At 39.3% G+C, this 25,609-nt stretch overlaps 1 protein-coding gene and 1 long non-coding RNA gene across 2 annotated transcripts; one reads left to right on the top strand and one right to left on the bottom strand.

The window, feature by feature from the left end:
• Window positions 1-893: 893 nt before the first annotated feature.
• Window positions 894-11,964, top strand: LOC122967225 (myosin heavy chain, fast skeletal muscle-like). Its single transcript, XM_044331751.1, has 40 exons — window positions 894-949; window positions 1,070-1,292; window positions 1,426-1,569; window positions 1,736-1,892; window positions 2,014-2,041; window positions 2,129-2,240; window positions 2,325-2,417; window positions 2,508-2,571; window positions 2,721-2,819; window positions 2,929-3,032; window positions 3,131-3,269; window positions 3,381-3,499; window positions 3,607-3,756; window positions 3,838-4,008; window positions 4,099-4,405; window positions 4,542-4,615; window positions 4,718-4,805; window positions 4,894-5,011; window positions 5,118-5,241; window positions 5,338-5,474; window positions 5,603-5,858; window positions 6,156-6,398; window positions 6,511-6,687; window positions 6,807-6,952; window positions 7,069-7,159; window positions 7,257-7,646; window positions 7,747-7,873; window positions 7,949-8,067; window positions 8,708-8,904; window positions 9,025-9,208; window positions 9,299-9,464; window positions 9,605-9,729; window positions 9,878-10,186; window positions 10,266-10,469; window positions 10,557-10,682; window positions 10,810-10,980; window positions 11,116-11,220; window positions 11,303-11,398; window positions 11,498-11,635; window positions 11,852-11,964. The coding sequence occupies exons 2-40, from the start codon at window positions 1,089-1,091 to the stop codon at window positions 11,867-11,869; spliced, it is 5,820 nt and encodes a 1,939-aa protein (XP_044187686.1). The 5' UTR covers window positions 894-949; window positions 1,070-1,088; the 3' UTR covers window positions 11,870-11,964.
• LOC122967247 lies at window positions 11,859-13,863 on the bottom strand. The gene is made up of 2 exons (XR_006398567.1): window positions 13,814-13,863; window positions 11,859-13,517 (listed from the first exon to the last, which is right to left on the bottom strand). It is a non-coding gene; the product is annotated as an uncharacterized LOC122967247 (long non-coding RNA).
• Window positions 13,864-25,609: the final 11,746 nt, after the last annotated feature.

Genomic DNA, 25,609 nt, shown 5'->3' with positions numbered 1-25,609 from the left:
TATGGGTTCAAAAATGGATGTCAAGGCACAACCCCTGTAATAGATTTAATAAATGCTTGAATATGTATTTGTCATTATTTTCTTCTTTTTCATTTTTATTTTTACCCAATTCTGATCCTTGTCAGCTTGCTTAATATAGAAGCTATTTTTGCAATTTAGGAATGACGTGTATTAGACACAAAAAAGCTTACTAAACCTGAGATGTCAACAGGTGGGTCTCAAGATGACAGAGATACTTGACCAAATCGAGTGGTCGACTGCTGCTGACCAAGCAGTTCCAGCCTCTATATAAACAGCAGCTTCAGGCTCTTCTGAGAACTGACAGGCATCTCACCCAGGTTAGTGCTTTGTGTGTGCTTCTGCTCATCTTACTTACAATTTACAATTTATAATTTCATTTAGCAGATGCTTTTATCCAAAGTGATGTACATCTGAGAGCTGATATAACACAAGCAGGGATCTAGTCAGGAGGGACTTGCTTTGACTTCAAGTTAAATTAAACATTAATGTCATGTGACACTTTGTCATCATGTTTTTAATGTTGAGTAATCTCAACCGGATAATATCATTAATCAAGGATGTTTCTTTTTAATGTGAAGCATGAGGCAAATATAATTTTTCAACTAATCCTAATAGCTAATTTAGAAAGGCTCAGTAGAGAAAAATATAACTGAGATTAGAGTCTTAATAATCAAAATATTTTTAAATTACTGGAGAGGCTATGAAAATGGTCAACTCATATAACAGGTAACTGTAAAAGTTTATGGACCCATTAAAGTTTCAATAATTGGTTTAAATTTATGTAGTGAGACTATTGTTTACTGATGTAAGCACTAGGCAGTGGGAAATATTTTAATTTTGAGTCCTGTGCAATGACCATCACAATCTTTCTTTAACAGTATCCTCAGACTACAACAGATACTGTGCTGCTCATCTGGGATAAAGGGGGGTAAGATGTCAGAAACAACTCAAAGATCCATAATATCAAATAAAGACACTACATGTAAATCATTTAAACTATAACAGAATGAAATATATTTAATGTAATTCAAACTCATCTTGTTTTCAGTCCCAACTAAACCGCCATCATGGGAGACGCAGAGATGGAGTCATATGGCAAGGCTGCCATATACCTCCGCAAGCCAGAGAAGGAGAGACTTGAGGCTCAGACCGCTCCGTTTGATGCCAAAACGGCATACTTTGTGGCTGAGCCTGAAGAGATGTACCTCAAGGGTAAACTCGTCAAACGAGAGGGTGGAATGGCCACTGTTGAAACCCTTGAAGGGGGGAAGGTAGGTGAATGAATACTTTCTTTGAAATACTTGACATACAGTCCTTTTAAAACCTTGATAGACTTTTTACACCATTTGTTATGAGACCATGACAGTGAAAGAGGATCTCATGGATCTTTTTTTTCCCATTCAGACACTCACTGTAAAGGAGGATGACATCCATCCCATGAACCCTCCAAAGTTTGATAAAATTGAGGACATGGCCATGATGACCCACCTCAACGAGCCTGCTGTGTTGTATAACCTCAAAGAGCGTTTTGCATCATGGATGATCTACGTGAGTGTTTAACTTGATACATAGATCAGAGTGAATACACACAGGTCATCAATAAAAAAACTTTATACACAGTAATGTTTGAAGCTTCAATTTAAATTATATATTTGTCAAATGTAGAGGCAATGTGTTTAGATTTAGTTTAGAGTGAATTCTCCCCTCTTTTCAGACCTACTCCGGCCTCTTCTGTGTCGTCGTGAACCCCTACAAGTGGCTTCCTGTGTACGATGCCGAGGTTGTGGTAGCATACAGAGGCAAGAAGAGGGTTGAGGCACCACCCCACATCTTCTCCATCTCTGACAATGCCTATCAGTTCATGCTCACTGGTAATATATTTTATGAAACACAAAACGAGATACAGCAGATATGACATGAAATATGTCTTTTATATTTGTACCGTATAAGGTACTTACTGAGAGATTACATGAAATCATTTGTTCATTTCAGATCGTGAGAACCAGTCTATCCTTATTACGTGAGTAATATACAAGCAACTGAATAACTATAAATGACATTTACAGATATGGAAAAAAACACTCAAGGTATCTTTCTCTTCCCCCAGTGGAGAATCCGGTGCAGGAAAGACTGTCAACACCAAGCGTGTCATCCAGTATTTTGCAACAATTGCAGTGGCTGGAGCTAAGAAGGCAGAGGCAACACCTGGCAAGATGCAGGTAAAACTGGTTGCCTTTACTCAAAACATTTGTTGGAGAATTGCCTGTTTATGGTTTATATACTATACATATATCTTCTTGTAGGGTTCACTGGAAGATCAAATCATTGCAGCCAACCCTCTGCTGGAGGCCTATGGTAACGCCAAGACTGTGAGGAATGACAACTCTTCTCGTTTTGTAAGTGTTAAAAGGGCCAAGAATAAACTTCACAGAATCTTATTGGGCTACATATGAAGACTCCTGCTAACATTAATCTGATATGTTCAGGGTAAATTCATCAGAATTCACTTCGGAACCACTGGCAAACTGGCCTCAGCTGATATTGAAACATGTAAGTCATTTTTACATTTTGTGCAGGAACCTTTGTTTTGGATTTACACTTAGGTATGACGCTAGGTTTGAAAAGGTTTAATACACAGTTCTTTCCACTGTATGATGTCATGTGTGCAATATACTTCAATCTGACCTTGTTATTCTTAGATCTGCTGGAGAAGTCCCGTGTCACCTTCCAGTTGTCTGCTGAGAGGAGCTACCATATCTTCTATCAGCTGATGACCGGCCACAAGCCTGAGCTCCTGGGTATGTTGCGACAGAATATAACAATTAGCAATTACAATGGTAGAATTAAGACAATAACACCAGGAATGTTGCAGGATTTAAAAAGTGTTTTTCTTCAAATCTTTTGCAGAGGCTCTTCTGATCACCACCAACCCCTATGATTACCATATGATCAGTCAGGGTGAAGTGACTGTCAAGAGCATCGATGATGTAGAAGAGTTCATTGCAACAGATGTAAAGCGTCCAATCGTTATTATTTTAAGAATGTAAAATTAAGAATCTTCAACGAGACTGTTGCGACTCACAATTATTTTCTTTCATGTACAACACAGACTGCTATTGACATCTTGGGCTTCACTGCTGAGGAGAAGTTGGGTATCTACAAGCTGACTGGTGCTGTGATGCATCATGGTAACATGCATTTCAAGCAGAAGCAGCGTGAGGAGCAGGCTGAACCTGATGGCACTGAGGGTAATTCTGATGATAACATCTTGTAACAAATCTACCAAGGATTTCAGTGTAATGTATAATGCTAAAATATGTCCCAGTTCACTGACAGCTAAAGGTTTGTTTTTCCATCAGAGGCTGATAAAATCGCCTACCTCTTGGGCCTGAACTCAGCTGATATGCTGAAAGCTCTGTGCTACCCCAGAGTCAAGGTCGGAAACGAGATGGTGACAAAAGGCCAAACCGTGCCACAGGTAAGACTAAGAAAATTTAGTGTTTGAAAAAATAAAAGGATAACGTTTGCATTTTGACATGAAAATATCATTCTGAGAAATGCTCATTACAAAATCTGTATTTCTAGGTCAACAATTCTGTCATGGCTCTGTGCAAGTCTATCTATGAGAAAATGTTCTTGTGGATGGTCATCCGTATCAATGAGATGCTGGACACAAAGCAGCCAAGACAGTACTTCATTGGAGTGTTGGATATCGCCGGATTTGAGATCTTCGATGTGAGTGGTTGAAAAATATGTGAGCAGTTCAAAGATCAACATTGTTTTGACATGCCACTGAATACATTTCTGTAATCACAGTTCAACAGCTTTGAGCAACTCTGCATCAACTTCACAAATGAGAAACTGCAACAGTTCTTCAACCACCACATGTTTGTCCTGGAGCAAGAGGAGTACAAGAAAGAAGGAATTGAATGGGAGTTCATTGACTTCGGTATGGACTTGGCTGCCTGCATTGAGCTTATTGAGAAGGTAAGACAAAGTCAGGTAGAACTGAATTCCTGCTTTCTGAGTACCGGCTAAATGATTGATTCTTTTCAATATGACATAATTTCCTCTCAGCCAATGGGCATCTTCTCCATCCTTGAAGAGGAGTGCATGTTCCCCAAGGCCTCTGACACAACTTTCAAGAACAAGCTGCATGATCAGCATCTTGGCAAGACCAAGGCTTTTGGGAAGCCAAAACCTGCAAAGGGCAAGGCTGAGGCTCACTTCTCCCTGGCTCACTACGCTGGTGTAGTGGACTACAATATCACTGGCTGGTTAGACAAGAACAAGGACCCCCTGAACAACTCAGTTGTCCAGCTCTACCAGAAGGCCTCAAACAAACTGCTTAGTCTTCTGTATGCAGCCCATGCCTCAGCTGATGGTAAGAAACTAATCAGCAAAAAGTGGTAATCTATTCATTTATGTTACTGTAACATACAGTTTTCATGAGGAGATAAAACTGAACAGGTAAAGCAAAAGCAATGACTCAGTGGAATTGTTAAAACTATGAAATACAGATGCTGGCGGCGGCGGCGGCCACAAGAAGAAAAAGAAGGGTGGTTCCTTCCAGACTGTGTCTGCTCTTTTCAGAGTATGTAAATCCTTCTTTGTTAACAGTGAAATACCATTTTGAAATCATTTTCCAATTGTATCTTAAAAGGGACATTTTTGAATGATTACTGCTGATCCACAGGAGAACTTGGGCAAGCTGATGACCAACTTGAGGAGCACTCACCCTCATTTTGTCCGTTGCCTGATTCCCAATGAAACAAAGACCCCAGGTAAGAAGCAAATAATCCACCTTTTTGCACTTTGTGCATAAAGTATTAGAAGGAATTATTTTTAACAATGTAAGTATGCTATTTTCAGGTCTTATGGAGAACTTCTTGGTCATCCATCAGCTGAGGTGTAACGGTGTGCTGGAAGGCATCAGAATCTGCAGAAAGGGCTTCCCCAGCAGAATCCTCTACGCTGACTTCAAGCAGAGGTGATGCAATTTCCAGTATACACAAGTCAAGTTGATCTCAGCCGAGTTAAAACAGCTGGCTAAGATGTGGGGTCAATGTAGGTAACAACATAATTTTCTCTTGTAGATACAAAGTATTGAATGCCAGTGTCATCCCTGAGGGACAGTTCATTGACAACAAGAAAGCTTCAGAGAAGCTGCTAGGCTCCATTGATGTGGACCACACTCAGTATAGGTTTGGGCACACTAAGGTACGTTCTTAGACAATGTCAACAGTGTTTACTTGTGTAGATGCCTTGTGGTATCCATGTATGCTGATGACTGAGTTCCTTCAACTGACAATGCAGGTGTTCTTCAAAGCTGGTCTGCTGGGTACGCTGGAGGAGATGAGAGATGACAAACTGGCTACGCTGGTGACCATGACTCAGGCTCTCTGCAGAGGATTCGTCATGAGGAAAGAGTTTGTTAAGATGATGGAGAGGAGGTAGGATTATCATACAGTACACGGAGCAGTTCTGTCAATTTTAATTGTAAAAATGTCACATTATCATCACAAATTTTACAAAATCCCATTACAGTAACATTAACACTTCATTCATATTTATTTTCCAGAGAGGCTATCTTCTCCATCCAGTACAATATCCGTTCATTCATGAATGTCAAAAACTGGCCATGGATGAATCTGTACTTCAAGATAAAGCCACTTCTGAAGAGTGCTGAGACTGAAAAGGAGCTGATGAACATGAAGGAGAACTATGAAAAGATGAAAACAGACCTGGCTACTGCTCTGGCCAAGAAGAAGGAACTGGAGGAGAAAATGGTTTCTCTGCTGCAGGAAAAGAATGACCTGCAACTGCAAGTAGCTGCTGTGAGTAGAATATAAAAGCACACATACCTCTCTTTGTTTTGGTGATAATTTACTACAGTTAATTACATGTTTAGTAATTTAGAATGAATAACAATTTATTAATCAGATCTTCAGGAAGTTCAAATTTTGTGTATGCATTGTATGCACGCTTTGCCAAAGTCTAGCCTTTATTCAAATGAAATCTACTATATAAGTATTAATATTGTATACTAAAGGAATACTAAATAAGAAATTAATATCTTAATTGTTAATCTAAAAAGCAGTATATTGGCTAACACATGTATGTTCAAAATATAGGAAACTGAGAACCTCTCAGATGCTGAGGAAAGGTGTGAAGGTCTGATTAAGAGCAAGATCCAACTCGAGGCCAAACTCAAAGACACGACTGAGAGACTGGAAGATGAAGAGGAAATCAACGCTGAGCTGACTGGCAAGAAGAGGAAGCTGGAGGATGAATGCTCTGAGCTGAAGAAAGATATTGATGACTTGGAGCTCACCTTGGCTAAAGTGGAGAAGGAGAAACATGCAACTGAAAACAAGGTTAATTTAACTGAAATCTAAATGTATACAAAAGGAGGAAAATATGTCCATTCATTATTTAAATATATACCTTTCTAAGTGACATTTAAATTACCTTGCATGCCACTTTCAGGTGAAAAACCTGACAGAGGAGATGGCAACTCAAGATGAGTCTATTGCCAAGTTGACCAAGGAGAAGAAAGCCCTCCAAGAGGCTCACCAGCAAACACTGGATGATCTCCAGGCAGAGGAAGACAAAGTCAACACTCTGACCAAGGCCAAGACAAAGCTGGAACAGCAAGTGGACGATGTGAGAAAACATTGCTTTTGATAACACGTTTGTATTAGTAGCTTGTGTGTTAGAATTGACATTCCATGATGAAAATAGAAAACATATTTCATATCAACATTATAATATTATCTCAAAAGCTTGAGGGATCACTGGAGCAAGAGAAGAAGCTCCGTATGGACCTTGAGAGAGCCAAGAGGAAGCTTGAGGGAGATCTGAAACTGGCCCACGAATCCATAATGGATCTGGAGAATGACAAGCAGCAATCTGAGGAGAAAATCAAGAAGCAAGTTTTCTTTTTCATTTTTAATCCTTACATTGAACAATCGCCATAATGCAACACAATGATCCTGAGTCAAAACTAACACTGTAAGTGCAATAACAGTTTGTTTCCTCTTCCAGGAAGGAGTTTGAGACCAGCCAGCTGCTCAGCAAGATTGAGGATGAACAGTCTCTTGGTGCACAGCTTCAGAAGAAGATAAAGGAACTCCAGGTTAGTATTTGACATGAATATTATCACTCACTGACTGAAAAACAACTTGTTACAGTATGTTCCAGTCAACAATTCTTCTTCACATTCCTAAACCTAGGCTCGTATTGAGGAGCTGGAAGAAGAAATTGAGGCTGAGCGGGCTGCTCGGGCTAAGGTGGAGAAGCAGAGGGCTGACCTCTCCAGGGAACTTGAGGAGATCAGCGAGAGGCTTGAGGAAGCTGGTGGAGCAACAGCTGCTCAGATTGAGATGAACAAGAAGCGCGAGGCTGAGTTCCAGAAGCTGCGACGTGACCTCGAAGAGTCCACCCTGCAGCATGAAGCTACCGCAGCATCTCTCCGCAAGAAGCAGGCCGACAGTGTTGCAGAGCTGGGAGAGCAGATCGACAACCTCCAGCGTGTCAAGCAGAAGCTGGAAAAAGAGAAGAGCGAGTACAAGATGGAGATTGATGACCTCTCCAGTAACATGGAGGCTGTGGCTAAATCCAAAGTAAGTGTTTTCTTTATAAGTGAAGGTTTTAGCTTTATACCCTTATGTTTAAAAACATCAACATGTAAATGCTGCCTTATAATATATTTATTGTTAATAGGGCAACTTGGAAAAAATGTGCAGAACTATTGAGGACCAGCTGAGTGAGCTCAAGGCCAAAAATGATGAGAATGTTCGCCAGCTGAATGACCTTAATGGACAGAGGGCAAGACTCCAGACGGAGAATGGTGAGTCTTCTAAAATAAAACCACCTGTGGGCGAGTCCGTCATTTTCACAAACTGATTTATATTTTGTCATTCAGGTGAGTTCTCCCGCCAGATTGAGGAGAAAGATGCTCTTGTTTCCCAGCTGACCAGGGGCAAACAGGCCTACACTCAGCAGATTGAGGAACTCAAGAGGCACATTGAGGAGGAAATTAAGGTATAACATGTTTATATCTCCTGTTATTAGATTTTAATACTGGTGGAACTGAGTATTCCATTTCATATACTAGAAACATCCCAAACACAATCATCTTCCAAATCTGAGTACCTCAGAAAAATCCTCCTTTTAAATCATCAGTCAAACATAAAATATCAGAAGCAGTCAGCATGAAAGGAAAGTAATGATAAACAACTATGGGAAGACTCATTATTTCCATATATTATAAACTATATTTAACCATTAGAGAGTAAATTGATGTCAACTGATTTTTTTTACATAAACTTTGCTTTCTAGCAGCATCGTTTTTTTTAATTAATTTCCTTTTGGCCGAGTAACATCTTCTGAGGAAAAGCTCTGTTAAAGGTTGGATTTTGCAGAGACAGGCATGGGACAGTTAAAGGGTTTGGATGATAGTTGTGGGTAGAGAAAAAAATCTATTGTCAGAATGCCCATCCTTTGAGTGAAATGCACCATAACATAAATAAAATGATTATGACAACAAAAAACATTTTGAAGAAGATTTACTAAGATACTTTTAGCCCTGGTGCCGTAAGCAGTTGTTTTAACTTAGAGAACCTATTTACAAAGTATTTCTGATACATAGATGAATGAAAATGTCTCTTGCCGTGTTTGTTAGGCCAAGAACGCCCTGGCCCACGCTGTTCAGTCAGCTCGCCATGACTGTGATCTGCTCAGAGAGCAGTATGAGGAGGAGCAGGAAGCTAAAGGTGAGCTGCAGCGAGGAATGTCCAAGGCCAACAGTGAGGTGGCTCAGTGGAGAACCAAATATGAGACTGATGCTATCCAGCGCACTGAGGAGCTGGAGGAAGCCAAGTATGTAAAACCTTTCTACTCTTTCATATATAAATCATTTTTGATCACTTTTTTTTGCTTTTCAGACAGTTTGTGATCTATATGTGCAATTAAGTACAAGAAAATACTTGCTCACTGCAGGAAAAAGCTTGCCCAGCGTCTGCAGGACGCTGAGGAGTCCATTGAGGCTGTGAACTCAAAGTGTGCCTCTTTGGAGAAGACCAAGCAGAGGCTACAGGGTGAGGTGGAGGACCTCATGATTGATGTAGAGAGAGCTAATAGTCTGGCTGCCAACCTTGACAAGAAGCAGAGGAACTTTGATAAGGTAAATGGTTATGAGGAAAGAAAAACAAATGTATTTAATCATAATTACATTAATGTAAATGCTAATTTTTGCTCATTTATATAATTTTAGGTCCTTGCAGACTGGAAACAGAAATACGAGGAGGGCCAGTCAGAGCTGGAAGGAGCCCAGAAGGAGGCTCGCTCTCTCAGCACTGAACTGTTCAAGATGAAGAACTCTTACGAGGAGGCGCTGGATCAGCTGGAGACCATGAAGAGAGAGAACAAGAACCTGCAGCGTATGTCAATGTCACTTTATGTAATGTTTACCTCTATAGGTGTAGGTCATGAGGTTTTGTGGTGGTAAAACCTAATTTCCTAGATATAATGTATACTGCAAGTTTCTCTAAACTGAATTTTGGCTTTGGTTGTTCTACAGAGGAGATCTCAGACCTGACTGAACAGATTGGTGAGACTGGAAAGAGCATCCATGAGCTGGAGAAAGCCAAGAAGCACGTGGAGACTGAGAAGACTGAAATTCAGACAGCACTGGAGGAAGCAGAGGTAAAAATCTAAATGACAGTATTAGATGACTTATATGATAAAATACAACAGCATGTGTATTTAATGGCATGTATTCATTTGAATTTTTCTTAAATGTTTCTGAGACAGACTGGTAACCTTTGGGTACATGTTCAACTTTTTCCTTAAGGGTACATTGGAGCACGAGGAGGCCAAGATTCTCCGTGTTCAGCTTGAGCTTAACCAGATCAAAAGTGAGGTTGACAGGAAGCTTGCAGAAAAGGACGAGGAGATGGAGCAGATCAAGAGGAACAGCCAGAGGGTGATTGACTCCATGCAGAGCACTCTCGATTCTGAGGTCAGGAGCAGGAATGATGCCCTGAGAATCAAGAAGAAGATGGAGGGAGACCTGAATGAGATGGAGATTCAGCTGAGCCATGCTAACAGGCAGGCTTCTGAGTCCCAGAAACAACTGAGGAATGTCCAGGGACAGCTCAAGGTGAGCTTTATCTGATCAATGAGTAAAAAAATGTTGAAAAGCAAAGAAAATTAACTTTTTTTCGTCCACATGTTGTCAGGATGCCCAACTGCACCTTGACGATGCTGTCAGAGGACATGAAGACATGAAGGAGCAGGTTGCCATGGTGGAGCGCAGGAATGGCCTGATGCTGGCTGAGATTGAGGAGCTGAGAGCCGCTCTGGAGCAGACAGAGAGAGGACGCAAAGTGGCTGAGCAGGAGTTAGCTGATGCTAGCGAGCGTGTCGGACTGCTTCACTCACAGGTTTGTCTTCAGTGATTCACAAGAAACTGCATTTATACGTAAAACATAATGAATATACATAACAAATGTGACTTTTTTAATATTCAGAACACCAGTCTTATCAACACCAAGAAGAAGCTGGAGGCTGACCTTGTGCATGTTCAGGGTGAAGTGGATGATTCTATTCAGGAAGCAAGAAATGCTGAGGATAAAGCCAAAAAGGCTATCACTGATGTGAGTTTACACCTCTAACTCTTCAATTTTATGAGTAATTTAATATTTTTGTATACTGCCTCACACTTATAATATAATAAGCTCATTATGACTTAAATTTGAATTAGAAAACTTCTCTTCATTTCAGGCTGCCATGATGGCTGAGGAGCTGAAGAAGGAGCAGGACACCAGTGCTCACCTGGAGCGGATGAAGAAGAACCTGGAGGTCTCAGTCAAGGACCTGCAGCACCGTCTGGATGAGGCTGAGGCCCTCGCCATGAAGGGTGGCAAGAAGCAGCTCCAGAAACTGGAGTCAAGGGTATGCACTGTATATAAATGGTCATTTTCTGGAAGCGCATCACACTTTCAATGCGTGAAATAAATTCTATGTGTATTTAGATTGATTGTGATCTTTGTAGATAATACTGATGGATCATTTATCATCTCTTTTCAGGTGCGTGAGCTAGAAAGTGAAGTGGACGCCGAATCGAGACGTGGAGCTGATGCTATTAAAGGAGTCCGCAAATATGAAAGAAGAGTGAAGGAGCTGACCTACCAGGTATTTCCTACTTTAAATAAAAACTACCTTAATATCTCTTAATTCTCCATTTATCATCACTTACAAGCATTTATCTGTGCAGACTGAGGAGGACAAGAAGAATGTGCACAGACTTCAGGATCTGGTGGATAAGCTGCAGCTCAAAGTCAAGTCTTACAAGAGACAGGCTGAGGAGGCTGTAAGTCAAATACGTTGATATGATCAATCATCTACACTTGGATCAATGATATAATTTGTCTTGTAACTATATGAATATTACTCCCTTCACCCTTCACAGGAGGAGCAGGCCAACACTCACTTGTCCAGGTACAGGAAGGTCCAGCATGAGATGGAGGAAGCTCAGGAGCGCGCTGACATCGCTGAGTCCCAGGTCAACAAGCTGAGAGCAAAGAGCCGTGATCATCATCATGGAAAGGTAAATTTGTTCTATGTTGTTTGCAGGGTCACAATATCAATTGTTTTTAGAATGATTTGATGCTGTGCACTTTTGATGTTGTAAATCAATATCCAACCTTATAGTACTCAAATGATTACATACTTCCACATGAAGATGGAAGACAACTTATAAGGCAGTTTGTTTCATAGATTTGAACTTTCGCTGTTGCTTATGTATTTTCACTTCTTTTTTCAGGGTGAACATGCTGAATAAAGGTCATCATAGAGTTTAGGCCTTTAACAAAGTTCATAAAATATGAACATATGGTTGAGGTCTCTTTGACATGCCAATAAAGATGATCATTGCAATCCTGGATTCTGTCTTTTTTTTTCCTGTTTGAAACAATTACTCCTAGACAGAGATGCAACTAAGTAGAGCAGCTGTAATGTCTTGTGGTATAATAGCAGAATCACTGGTCACACTTTGACTATGTAGAATCAAGTTTGCCTATATAAGATATTATATGACTAAACAGAACTCGTTGCCCACAGTGAGGAAGTATTCAGATCCTTAAATTAACTAAGCAGCACGTTGTAAAAATACATTGTGTCTTGTGTTCAAGATTTTACTTACCAAATATTGTATATCTTTTGTTTTCAGTGGTGGAAGAAGTGCTCAAATCCTTTACTTAAGTAAAAGTACCAATACAGGAATGTAAAAATACTTCTTTACAAGTGAAAGTCCTGTGGCTAGGTGCTCATAAGGGCAATGACGGATGAATTGCATTGATACTTCAAGTCCTGGTTCGTCAACTGAGCGACCTCTCCGATTTAGACAGACAACAACATGCTCCATATTTTCATTAAGCCGGAGCCAATAATCAAACGCAGTCTCACCAGTGCTTGGCAAGGTGGCGTAGAAGTCAAATAGGGGAGTTGATGAGGAGATGGCTTCACCAAAGTGCTGTTTAAGAATATTCAACACTGCATCAGGGTTACACTCAAGATTGTAGGGGCTGTTTCTCACTGACACTTTGACTATTTCCTTAACTTTGCCTGCAAGTCTTTCCATTATTTCCCCAAAACATTGCTCTGTTTCAACATGTCTCTTGCATAGATAGGCCGTCATCACCTCTATCCACTCATATTTGTCCGTGTGATCTCCTCTAAATATGGAGGGTTCTTTGATATCTGGTTTCACGACCAGATTCACTTTGGACAGATCAAGTGTACTGCAACTGGTTGTGCCAATACTGAACCCATGGGAGGGAGTTTGGGATGCTTTAATATGAGTGGAGTTGTTCACTTGCTGAATGGAGCCATTAGCAATCAACTGAGAAGTAACAGATGCTCCAATTTGCTGCCCTAACTGCAGAATTATCTTGGACAGTTGCTCCCCATGTGCAGTACTTTGACTTGCATTATAAGTGTTCAAGGTACAAACAATTGACAATTAAATATAAATAAATGTATCCCCATTAGCGTAATCAACCAAAATAAAGCTAGTTAGTAGTGACGTTAAAAACATTAGCAAGCTACGTAGCTTGCGCTAGCTTACACTTGTTGCTTAGCAACCAAAATAACTCGGCTGACAGTCGGAGTTCAGGCTCCGTTGGAGTAGCAGCTCTCTCGGTGCACAGCTTTGCTGAAAGTGTCCCTGGTTTAAGGCACCAAATGTAACGGGGGACTATATTAACCTTATAGTTTATAATGCGCCCGTTAAGTTTATTTTATATCGCTGATATTAGTGACAGCCTACAGTCTCTGCGTAGTGTTGTGATGATGGTGGTGGACTAACGGCTGACAGTTGGTAGTTGACTCCAACGAAGACACACAGACGCTCCGATGTCGATTCAATGATGACTGCTTATTGCTTACAAGCACTTCGGGATCTGGGGGATACAAGCCCGGTCTGAGTACAACTGTTTAATGAAAAATAAAATCATAATCAAAAGAAAATTACAATACTAATGAATGATTTCCGTGACGAAGCTCAATAACCGTTAAATAACAAATTACAGGGCCAACGGTCCAATCTTGACCAGGATCAAAGACTTACTATATTACAAATTACACACAGACACTATTGATACAGATGAATCAGTACACATACATAATCACTCTGAATGTCAATATAGTTATAATTAGTAATTAATTCTCTCTCAGATTAGCTGTACATTAATATTTACAGGTTTCCATTTAACAGTCACTCACTCACCTGGGGGATACAAGCCCGGTCTGACTTGTTCCCCCGGTGATGGGCTTTATAGGTGCATCGTTACCTTGGATACTGTGTAGCCAAGTATTAGATATGAAATATAAGATAACAGCATAAAAATATGAAAATAACAACTATTAAATAAAGGTTAAATTACTGACAAAATTATATTCTATATTACAAGATTTTGCTATTAGATAGTGACCATTTGTAATGTATTTAATATTATTATATTTAATATAATATCATTCTAATGTATTTAATGTAACATGCAAGAGGCATATGTTACACATAAAAAATCCTACTTAAGTAAAAGGGCATAAGTATGATCAGCTTGATGTAGTTAAAGAATTGCAGGAAAAGTAGTGGTTTGGTTCCTCTGACTGATATATTATTATGTATGACATCATTAGATTATTAATAGTGAAGCATCAGTGTTAGAGCAGCATGTTACTGTTGTAGCTGCTGGAGGTGGAGCTAGTTTCAACTACTTTATATACAGTTTAGTAGCTAGATTAATCCATTGGTTCCCAACCTAGGGGTCGGGCCCCTCCAAAGGATCACCAGATAAATCTGAGGGGTTGTGAGATGATTAATGGGGGAGGAAAGAAGAAAAAACAAAGTTCTGATACACAAATCTGTTTCCAGTTTTTGTACTTTTTCTCTAATCTTTGACTTTTGCTGAAATGTTGGATCATTTGAACATTTATTGAAATGAAAGCATGTGAGAAGTTTAGAGGGAAAAAAATCACTATTTGGTGGAGCTGTTAACAACTCATAGACATGTGAAATGTGACCCCAACTACACACTGCTTTTTGTAAGACATCAAAAGCCAAAAAGATTGGAAATTACTGGTTTCATCTTTAACAATGTGTTGTATTTTAAAAGCTTGTTATATTATCCATTGTATCAAATCTTCATCTTAAAAGCAACTAAAGCTGTCAAATAAATGCAGTGAAGTAGAAAGTACAATATTTCCCTCTGAAATGTAGTGGAGTGGAAGTATAAAGTAGCATAAAATGGAAATACTCAAGTAAAGTACAAGTACCTCAAAATTGTACTTGAGTACAGTACTAAGTAAATGTACTTAGTTACTTTCCACCACTGCTTTTGAGTGCACTCACTCCCAGTGGGATTGAGAGGTAGCTGTAATGTGTCTCTAATTTGTTCCTTCTAAGGCACGGTGGCTGTGGTCAGTTTTTGGATACCAGTGGTTTCAAGTTTCCGCAACACAAAAAAAAGTATAAAAATATCCTTAGTGACTTCTGAAACCACTCAAATCTACTACCCGTCTGAATGCTCAGTGTGTTGCAACATTCAAAATTTCACACAAAAAAAACCTTTCAATACTTGTGAAGTAAACATATAATTCTGTGTAAATCTGAAACACCAGAAGTACCAGAATCTGAAACTTGTTTGTAAGCTCAGTACTTGCCAAATCTGTTGGCCAACTGGCAATATCGATGCGGACATGCATTCTCACCATTTGCTGAAATTAATCAGTATATGTCATAAGAGCCAGCTTGAAATGAGTCAGAATCAGTTAAGTTACAACTGTTAACCCACTTCAATATTTATATATTTATATATTTTCTGCGGTGAGCCAAATTAACTTAAAAAAATGCCATAATGAGCATAAACCTTCAAGACCTGCCAGGACACTTGTATCGTGCCTCTTGAACAGACCTTGTTAGTGTCAAATGAAGCAATTGGATGAAGTTCATTTTGCGTTGTGTGGAACTTATTTTGGGCTTGATCTCAGATGAGTTGCCAACAATTCATGTCCAGTCAGGGAGATATATAACAGGCGATTGAATTTTTATGGAGAGTAATTCATCTGTAATTTTATTACAGGAATATGAGATGTGTCAGAGTCCAGTAACTGTAGACTACAAATATTTGGGTGCTTTTCCAAAACTAAGCTCCATGCCTGCAACTGAAATGACCCATTAAAAACATTAATCATTATTTATAGAGCACTTTTCAAAATATAAAGGCAAGGTTTTAAAAACAAAACATAAAAAAACAATTTAGTGTATGAAAAACAATTCAGTGTAGGGAGAGGCTAGAATAAAACGTTTTTTTTTTAAAGAAATAAAAAACAGTTCAATGAAAATTAAAACTCAAGTAAATCAGGAAAGGCTCTCAGGTAGAAGTATGTTTCAAGAAGAGATTACTGACTCAGCTGACCTGATTTCCTCGGGCAGATCATTCCAAACCCTCGGGGCCCAGACTGTTTTCAGCCGTGCTTCTGGAACAGACAAAAGACCTCTGCCCTAAGGTACTAAGACGTCAGAGATATCACAGGGTGAGGCTAAAACAGGAGTGATGTGATCACGTCTCTTGGTTCTGGTTAAAAGCCTGGCAGCTGAGTTCTGCACAGTCTGGAATCAATCAATAGATTTTTGGTTCAGGCAAGTAAAAAGACAATAATCCAGGTGTGATGAGATGGAAGCATGGTCAAATGCTCTCTGTGTCTTTAAAAGTTCAAATAGATAGTATTTTTGAAATGTCTAAGATGATAAAGACATGATTGCACGAGCTTTGTGGTGTGCTGCTCAAAACTAATATTACCATCAAACCAGATGCCAAGATTCCTGCAACAGGCTTGATATGATCAATGACAAGGAAGGATCTCTGTTTTGTTTGAGTTCAGCTGATGAAAACTTTTTGCCATCCAGTTTTTAACATCACAGAGGCAGTTGTTAAGTTGAGTCAGCATTCCAGGGTCTGTAGATCTAACGAGCAGGTAAATCTGTGTATCATCGGCATAACAATAGAATGACATGCCATGTCTATGAATAATGTGCCCAAAGGGAAGCATGTATAAAGAAAATAAAATGAGGTGCACCAGTAGAAGAAAATGAAGAGATATAGTTGTTAACAGAGACACAGAACCTCCTATTTGTCAGGTAAGATGAAAACCATTTTAAAGCCGGACCAGATATCCCCACCCATTGCCTGAATCTGTCTAACAGTATGCTGTGATTGATTGTGTCAGTCATTCTGGAGAAAGATTGATGATATTTGAACTAAACATGCAGACAAATACACTCCTCCCTTCGTGTTCCTTCAGAAGCTCCACCCCCCAAATTCATGGACGCGCATTGCCAAGGCAACAACCGATAGAGAAATATGCCGGAATCCAGAGCGATGCGCCAGCTGTAGAGTCACTGCTGTTCCTCTCACACTTTATCAAGAGCAGAAAAAAAGATGTCGTCTCATGTGTACAACAGTCCATCCACACTCTCCGCCTCTCTGCAGCCTCCCTACTTCTTCTCACTCGACCTGCGTTCAGCGTCTCTGTTGTCTGTCAGTTTGCTGCTCCTGGCGAACTGAGAGGACAAACTGCCTTCACCAGGCTGACTGACAGCAGAAATTTACTGAACCAAAATAGTTTGCATGTCGGCTCCAAGGGAAGAAATCAACAGTGTTTGTATTTAGTGATCCATTGATACCGCTAGTAAGTTGAAAACACATAAACAGCTGCCTGCTCAGATTATGCCTCACAAAAGGCGACAGAAACAGACTCGGAGTGTAAAAAAACATGGGGGGTCTCTGTGCGACCGTCTGGGATTCAGTGTGGAATAATAGATTTTAATAAAATGGAAGCATATCTGTTTGGTGACAAAACACTTTCTGTGTGAATTGGCCACGGCGCCTCTCCCTTTCTCTACAGTTCGCCAGCCCCTCCCCCGCTCCCCCCACCATTCAACAGGTGCTGGAGACGGGAGACTGTCATCAGCTGCTCTGATGACTTCCAGCCCAGAAACTGTTAAAAAAAAACGCCAAAATCTTCCAAAATATTTGATCAATATTTAGTTCAGTATTTTAACAGTTTACTGTGTCACACTTAAAAGCAATGCACACCTGCAGCTGAAGCGTACATAATAAAATTCCTATAGTTAGAAACAGCAGCAGCAGCCAACCACCACAGCAAAAACAGCTGCTTTCACATGATAAGTCTTATTTATTTAAGTTTTGTTCAGCTCTGCCATAAAGTAGAGAGAAATGCCCTCCATATAAGTAAATGATGTCATCGAATGGCTTCGCCGTTAGTTAGCTTTAGCTTTGGCTAAACTCACGGCGAAAATATTAGGCAGCTGTTGTCTTTTTGCAACTCAATCTCATTTGAGCCGATGACATGATAAGCTTTAACTTTAGGAGATTTTGGGTACCACATAACTGACAGATGTTGCTCTTTGTTTGATCGCTACGGTTAAAGTTATGGTTACATACAGCTGTTGTGTCATTACAACTAGTAACCAGTGACTCTGCAGTGTCTAGTGTCTCGTAATGTCATGATGACTGATGGGATGGAGCACATGTTCTCTTAGGTTTTGTTTTAAATTAGCCTATAAAAGCCATGTGTGTAAACTGTCAAACTGATCCCAACTGGCCTAAATTAATTAAAAAAAAACGCCCAATCTGGCAACACTGATGCACAAGCAAGCATGCAATGTTCTGTGCACAAGCATGAACGCCCCCTGTTGCTGATTGGCTGGATTAGTGTTGTGTGTCTCGCTCTGAGCCGCTATGTTTACATGCCCATTTACAGAGCCAGTGCTGTGTATGGACACCAGATTTTTTTTCAGCCACACACAGCTAACAGCTAACAGACCATAAGGAGATTTTTGCTCAGTTTGACAAAATATGTATTAGATTAAAATCTCTGAAAGCCAAAAAACAAATTGAAACTTTTCAAAAATGTTATTTTCCAGTGCAGAGAGAAATGATTCGGACACTATTTTTTCAAATTTTTTTGATATTAAAGGCAACTTGGAAATTGGTCTATAGTTTTGATGGAGGGTGGATTTACCAGCTGAACGACAGTCTTAAATAAAAATCCAGGGTTATGTTGAGAGTCCTTTAGAGCGAGAGAGACCATATTTTTCTATCTGCACCCTGCTTTCCTACATTCCCTTTGACAGCTGTGAATACCATTGTTTATCCAAGGTTGCTTTCTTTCTGAGGACTCAGACCTGACCTTAAGAGATGCAATAATAGGGAGCAACTTAAGAGTGAATCAGAAAGGTCAGCCAGTTCATTGGTGTAGGACTATTCAGACAGGTGTAGGCTTTGAATATTAAACAATATGCTGAAATTTGAGACGTTTTGCTCATTAAAGATGCAGGTACACAGAGAGCAGGTGGGACATAATTAATATCTGATGATTCACAGTTAAAAACAACTCTGTGATCATTAGTTTGCAACCAAGATTCAGTTAAAAACATAAAATCTAAGTTTGCAGACGGGATAAAATCATTTAAAATGAAAGACTTACTGTCCATTTTAAGTGTATTTGTGCTGGGAGCTAAAGTTGATGCATTTTTTCCGAATCTTTATTTCTGACTGGGATGTGTGTGTTTCGGTTGACAGACCTATGAGTTATGATAACAGGGATATCAAAGCTATGTGATACTCACCCAGACTCACCCAGAATCAGTTGTTTTTACAAGACTTCACTGTGAGTTGCATGTTCATCGCCATCAGATTGGATCCAAGCCTATTTGGATGAAATCCATCACATCTGAAGAAGGTTGGTCTATTCCAGAAAGTTGTAAAGTTTTCCACATATGGAATTCCCAGTGCGTCGCAGCAGCCCTTCATCCAGATGTGAAGTTGGCAAACACGGATAAACTTTACATCTCGAAGCGAGGTGAGGGCAGTGGACCAGATATAATACAGCGCTTGTAGGAGTCCGGTAAATAGTTTATGAGTATTTTAAAATCCTGTTTGAGCATCTCGGAGCTTCAGAGATTGAGATAATTCACTCCGACATGGACGATGGCTGCTTCAGCAGAAGGATATTTCTGTGGCAGATCAGGAATCCTGGCATCAAAATCGGCACTCTAAAACTCTGAGGTAGCAGCAGGTCCTAGAAAGAGGGAGAGCAATGTGTTGGACCACAGATGATCCACAACCAGTGCTTTTGGGGTTTTTGGGTAATTTCTATTACTGTAAGTATTATATATAATTTCCCCCCAGATTTGGTGTATAGTATAGGTTTATAGGGGGAAATATATTAAAGGTGAATATTACCGTTTTATTGAAGTGTGTTGTTGACAACTGTCTTATTTTAGTGTCATTTAGGGTTGAACTCTCTTTAATCTTGGAGATCTCAAATACGCAAATGTCCTGCAACTAAATACCGGCGGAATCTGGATGAGTTTCCAAAACCAAAGCCCAAAGCTGCCACTGAATTTAAAAAAAGATTATTGGTGTTAACTACAGGTTTCAACTTTCAACTTTTAAATCAGAAATTACTGTTATTGGAATTGTACACAATCATAATCTGCACTATTTAATGAACGAGAAAATTTTGGCCATCATTGCACGCCTGCACTCGGAGGAAGCAGTAGTGGGCCAATGTTTATTATAGCAAGTTTGTAACTCACTGAGATAACCTAGCGGAAAGATGAAGAAGCACCTCTGTCTTTTGCTCTAAATCATTTTATATTTATGCCTCCTTAACCCTGCAGTGTGGAACTTTTGTCTCCCTCTTCTGGAAGTGACAGTAAATAGTTAAATAATCAAGTTAGCGGAGGGCTAAACAGGAAGTACGCTGGTTTGGCCGGTGGATATCTCTGGTGTGCATGCTCTATGGGCGTCCTTCAGCTCAGGCAAACCAATCATTGCTGATTGATTTCTCTTTTGTTTTCTTTAAGATGTGTTCATAATGTGTTATGTGGATATCTGTGCAAAAGTTCATGACAAATCCATCCAAATTGTTGAGATATTTCAGTTTATTACAGACCGAAATAAACTGAATAGGCTCTTCTATAGAGCTGCTAGCATGGATAAAAGCAGATATCAGGCCCAGGTGTTGCAATAGGATCTGTGTGATGTAAGAAAAATGCTTGAAATGCTAAAAAAACACAAAAAAACACAAAGGAAGTGTTTGTTTCTCAGCCAACAATGTATTTTGTTTTTAATGAAAGGCTCATTTTAGGGCTATGATCTGGTTCTGTGATGTTCAAATGACTGTCAGTCTGGTATTATTTTGAATTTCAAATAGACGTCATCTCATTAAGGTCTTTCCTCCTGCAGCTGCACCTCAAGCCTTCTCTGTCTGTCTCATTGTTTTTTATTTCTCCTCTTTTACTGCCTTTCTTCCCTTTTTATCGCTCTCCTTCTCACACCATCTCACTCGTGTTCCATATATTCGCTCTCAATGTCTGTCTCTTTAGCTTCTGCCTCGACATACACCATCCTTCGCTCGGGGTGCAGTCTTATCTCTGCTTTTAGGACTCACAGGCTCCTACGATCATGGTCCTCTTCGCTATCTCTGCAGCGCAGCTTTTACAGGTAGTTCAGCACAAACTGTGCTAGAAATCATCTAATCACTGCTGCTGAAAATGACACCCGTCGAACATGCACATAAACAGCAGTTCTCTGCTCTGAGCCACGTTTTGTTGCGTAATATAAAAAACCATCAGCACAACGAACAGTACAGGAAGAACATGCAGAGTCGGGAACATTTAGTTTATGTTTTAGATTGAATTCTGTATCGTGTTTTTAAGCCCACAGAGATCATCATGGTTTAGTGCCTCATGCTGTGTCAGCAGTTAAAAATCTTCTTAACAGCACAAAACCAGAGTCAGTTTGCCGCCTTTTTTATTACAGGTCAGAGTTTGTTATCAAGACTCAGCGTGGTGCAAGTGTTGAAGTTGTAACACATAAACACTCTCTTCTTATCCAGTGTTTGATGAATCAACTTTGTATATTAATGGCTTAGAAAGCGTGTTTGTTTTGTTCTTTTCCATCTTCACATTCTTCAATCAGAAACAAAAAAGGCCAAAAGGAGCCAAAGATGTCCTCATCAGCAGATCCACACAAGACAGGAGGACAAATTAACTTTAAAAACCAGCATTTATTACTCTTGTCTTCTAATTTTCTATATGATTGCATGTACTACATCATGTTTTTCTTCACCTATTGTTGACTATTCTCACCCAAAGCCATAAAATGCAGTACTTTTCCACTCTGTGATCTCTTAAAAACTGAGAAATGACTCTGACACCTGAACATATATCACATAACCCTTGTTTTTTATTAGGATTGGCTTTATTTCCTGATTGTTTAGGGTTCCACAGACGCCTATGCTGTGTGTGCAAAAAGAATAATAATAGTATTTAAATACTTTTCTGCTTTCCTTCTGACCTTATACACAAACTGAGCAGCACATTTGATAAACAGAAATGATCACAAAGTATCGTTATTATATGACGGAGTATTAGGGCCACTGTTAGAAAATATGATTTCAAGAATTAAGTCATAATATTAGTAAAGTTGTAATGTTTTGTGGGGAAAAAAATACAATATTTTGAGCAAAAAGTTATGATATTTTGAGAATAAAGTCGTAATTTTTCCAGAAAAAAGTGTAATATTTGGAAGTTTAAGGTGTAATTTTTAATGAAAAAAGTCCATATTTTGAGAAAAAAGTCGCAATAGAATAAGTTGTTTTGAGAGTAAAATGTCATGTTATACTTACACGTTGAGTGAATGACGTATATATTTTAGGATTTCTGAGAGTGGAAATGCGACTGTAGTTTAAAACAACTCTGACCAGTAACTCTGCGTTGCTGTGTCACTGGTTCCCTCTCACTTAATGAGGCTCCGTTGCTCCATCTCATTATACACCGAATTCATTCTCATAACATTACAACCTTTCCTAAAAAATTACAAATTTTATCTCAAAATCTCTCATTTTCTCTCTCTGTCGTGTTATTTCACCAAAATAAGGAACTACACTATGTCTTGTTGTATATGTTATATGGGTGATACATGAACAAACAAGTCAATCACAAGTATTGATACAGTTTTTTATCTTTTACAGTGAATGTTACTAATGTTTGTGGCCAATTAGACCCCAGAAACTCCCTGTTAAACCTCTTATGAACAAACTTTTATAAAACTCCAATAAGAGAAATCAAAATAGATTTATTTTAGATTTGGGAGATTTGTAATGATGTGTAATAAAATTCTCATAAAATTAAGAAAAGTCATGTTAAGTATGTTTTTTTTTTTTTAACTCAAAGTAAAAAAAGAAAGCCTTTAGTGACCTCATCTGTGCCCTCCTTGCTTTTGTTTATTTATTTATCGAGGTGCTTTCACAGCACGCAGCACTTTGAGAGAGCATCTCATCTAAATACCAAACTCTCCCCTCTGCCTCCTCGCTGGTAGTGAATATGCAAACATGGTGGTGGGAGAAACACTGAGATCAGTGAGTGCAGCGCTCAGCTGTAATTGCTATGCTGAACATGCAGTGCTGCTTGATGATTCGCTCTCCAGCTCAGCTGCACTTGGCTGTTTGTTTGTTTTTTTCTTTTCTTTTCCTTTGGTTTCTTTATATCTGGGCAGATTCACAGGCTGAGTTTGTTTTTTTGGATTGACATTTGTTCTTGTCACTCTTTATTATTCCGCTACTTCTTATTATTCCACATTCCGAACGTTTTTTGGACCTTTTCAACTGCTGCATACTTTGTGTTAGAAAAAAAAAAACATTCAAATGTCAAACTGTGCAGCTCATTCAGCAGATGTGTGCTGTTACTTTTCTGTTTTTATAGCATATTCCAGCCATTTCACATTCATTTTTAAACATCAAAATGTATAACAGCAGGTTATGAGAGAATCTGATGCAACCTTTGTCACTTTGAAACTCAACTGCTCGGACATCCCTTATTCTACAGACCCCGTTCAAACTTTAAAACAGTGGAAACATCTTTAAGTGTGGGGTCTCTTGTTTAAACTGTACTTTCTAACTGGTTGAGGAGAAGCGCTAAATAGTTACTTCAGCTTAGCTCTCTGCTTAGCAACACAAGACTAAAGAGCAGGAATGCAATAGACTGTTATGTTTCACCCAGTTTCACCATCCTGTTTCACTCAGGTCCCTTCTGCATACTTTCCTGACTTTTAATGGCTCAGTCCAGCTTCAGTCCATCACAATATGATTAAAGCAGCCAGTCATAGACATATTAAAGGCTACAAAATCAATCTTGTGAAAAAAGTTTAATCAAAAATCTTCCACTGATGTTTCACAACACACTCGGTCACTGATCTTTTTGTTGAGCTGACAACTTCAGGATATTTAATTCGTATTTCCTCACATATATGTTCCTCTTGTTTGATAAATGAGTGTCTGCAGATCCAAAAGTGTCTCTTCAACCAATACTGCAATTCAAAGCAGCCTGGCATCAGCTCTTACTTAACGGCACTCCATGCAAATCAGATGAACTGCGGCCGGGCTCATTTGCATGTCGAGTCTTAGTAAATAACACCACTAAATTAAAATAAAATTGCTGTGACGCAAAAGTTTGGCTTAGTAAATATGCAGTGGCGGAGGAATATTTCACTGTAATCACATGTAGGTTTGTTGCCAAGACAAAACAGCAACAATAAACCTACGCTGGACTGCCAGGACAAATAAGAGACTGCTGAAGGCACATATTAGCTTCTGAACTTAAGAAAACATTTTTTTTTACATGGAACAAGGACTGTGGATTTGCCCCTAATTTTTTTTTTTCAGTTGGATCATGTTGGGAGGGGATGTTGCTTTATGAGTGTTATGGAGAGGAGGAATAATTTCTGCCCACTAAATTTGTCATCATACATTTGACATTTGAATATTGCATTGAGATAGACTTGGAGAAACTCCAAACCTATCCTTGAATTTTTTAAAAATGCTGCAGGAGCTGCTGCTGTCGGGGGGGGGGGGGGGGGGGGGATCATTTCTCCCAGAATGCTATGCAGCGAGTGCGTCAAAAAAGAAAAGTGAGAGACGGAGCCGATGTTTACACACCTCCTCGTTTCACACGAATAAAATGAAATCAGTCAATAAACCAAACAAGGATGATTATGGCTCTCTATCATCATCATCATCATCATCATCATCATCATCATCATCATACAAATGTACAATAAATACAGACACAACTAAAATCAAATTGCAATAAAAGAAGAATACATGGCTATATCAATGAAAAACAAGGTAAAAGTAACAATGCTAAAAAGTGTAGAAGCTAGAAAAATGAAAAGCAATGACAGTTACAGTCTTCCAATCTTGGAATTGGTTCTACGGTATTAATGAGGTCAACCTGAAGATTTGTTGTAGCATATATTCCAAGTATGTGGGGCACAGTAACAGAAAGCAGATCCTCTTAACTCTGTATGAATTTTTTGGCACCTGCAGGATGAGTCACGTTGATCCCTCCTCACTCGTAGAGCAGGCAGGCCATTTTTTTTTTTTTGATACAGTAGGCAATGGTGTGTCCCATAACTATCTCCTGTAATGAATCGTAATGGGGAGTGATATGCTGCATCTAAAGGTTTGAGAGTGGAACTGGCTGCCCGCCCGTAAATAAAATTCCTGTAACATCCTGTACAGAGAGGAAAACTGCTTCGACAATTCTTTTCCTCGTAAATAAAGGAAAGGAAGATTTATTTCTAAAAAGAAAGCTCAATTTCAACACAAACAACAACATCAATATGGACTTTAAAAGTAAGTCTTTCATCGACCCAAATGCCAAGATATTTATAGTATTGCACTTTCTCTATTATGGTGTTATTAACAGAACAAATTTCAAAACTATAATAGTCAATATTTCTTTGCATTCAAACACAGCCTCCATTTTGTCTTTTTGCACAGTTTAGGACCAGTTTCAAATTACGAAGGTGTTGCTGAAGGAGGTTAAATGAAAGCTGTAGATTTCGTGTGGCAGCATGAATAGAATCTGCACAGGAATAAATGACCGTGTCTACGCTGGATTATGAATGAGAGCTCATTAATTTCCTGT

This window comes from Thunnus albacares, chromosome 17, assembly GCF_914725855.1.
Source record: "Thunnus albacares chromosome 17, fThuAlb1.1, whole genome shotgun sequence".
NCBI lineage: Eukaryota > Metazoa > Chordata > Actinopteri > Scombriformes > Scombridae > Thunnus > Thunnus albacares.
Note: the sequence above shows the minus strand (reverse complement) of the source record. Positions and strands in the feature narration are given on the sequence as shown.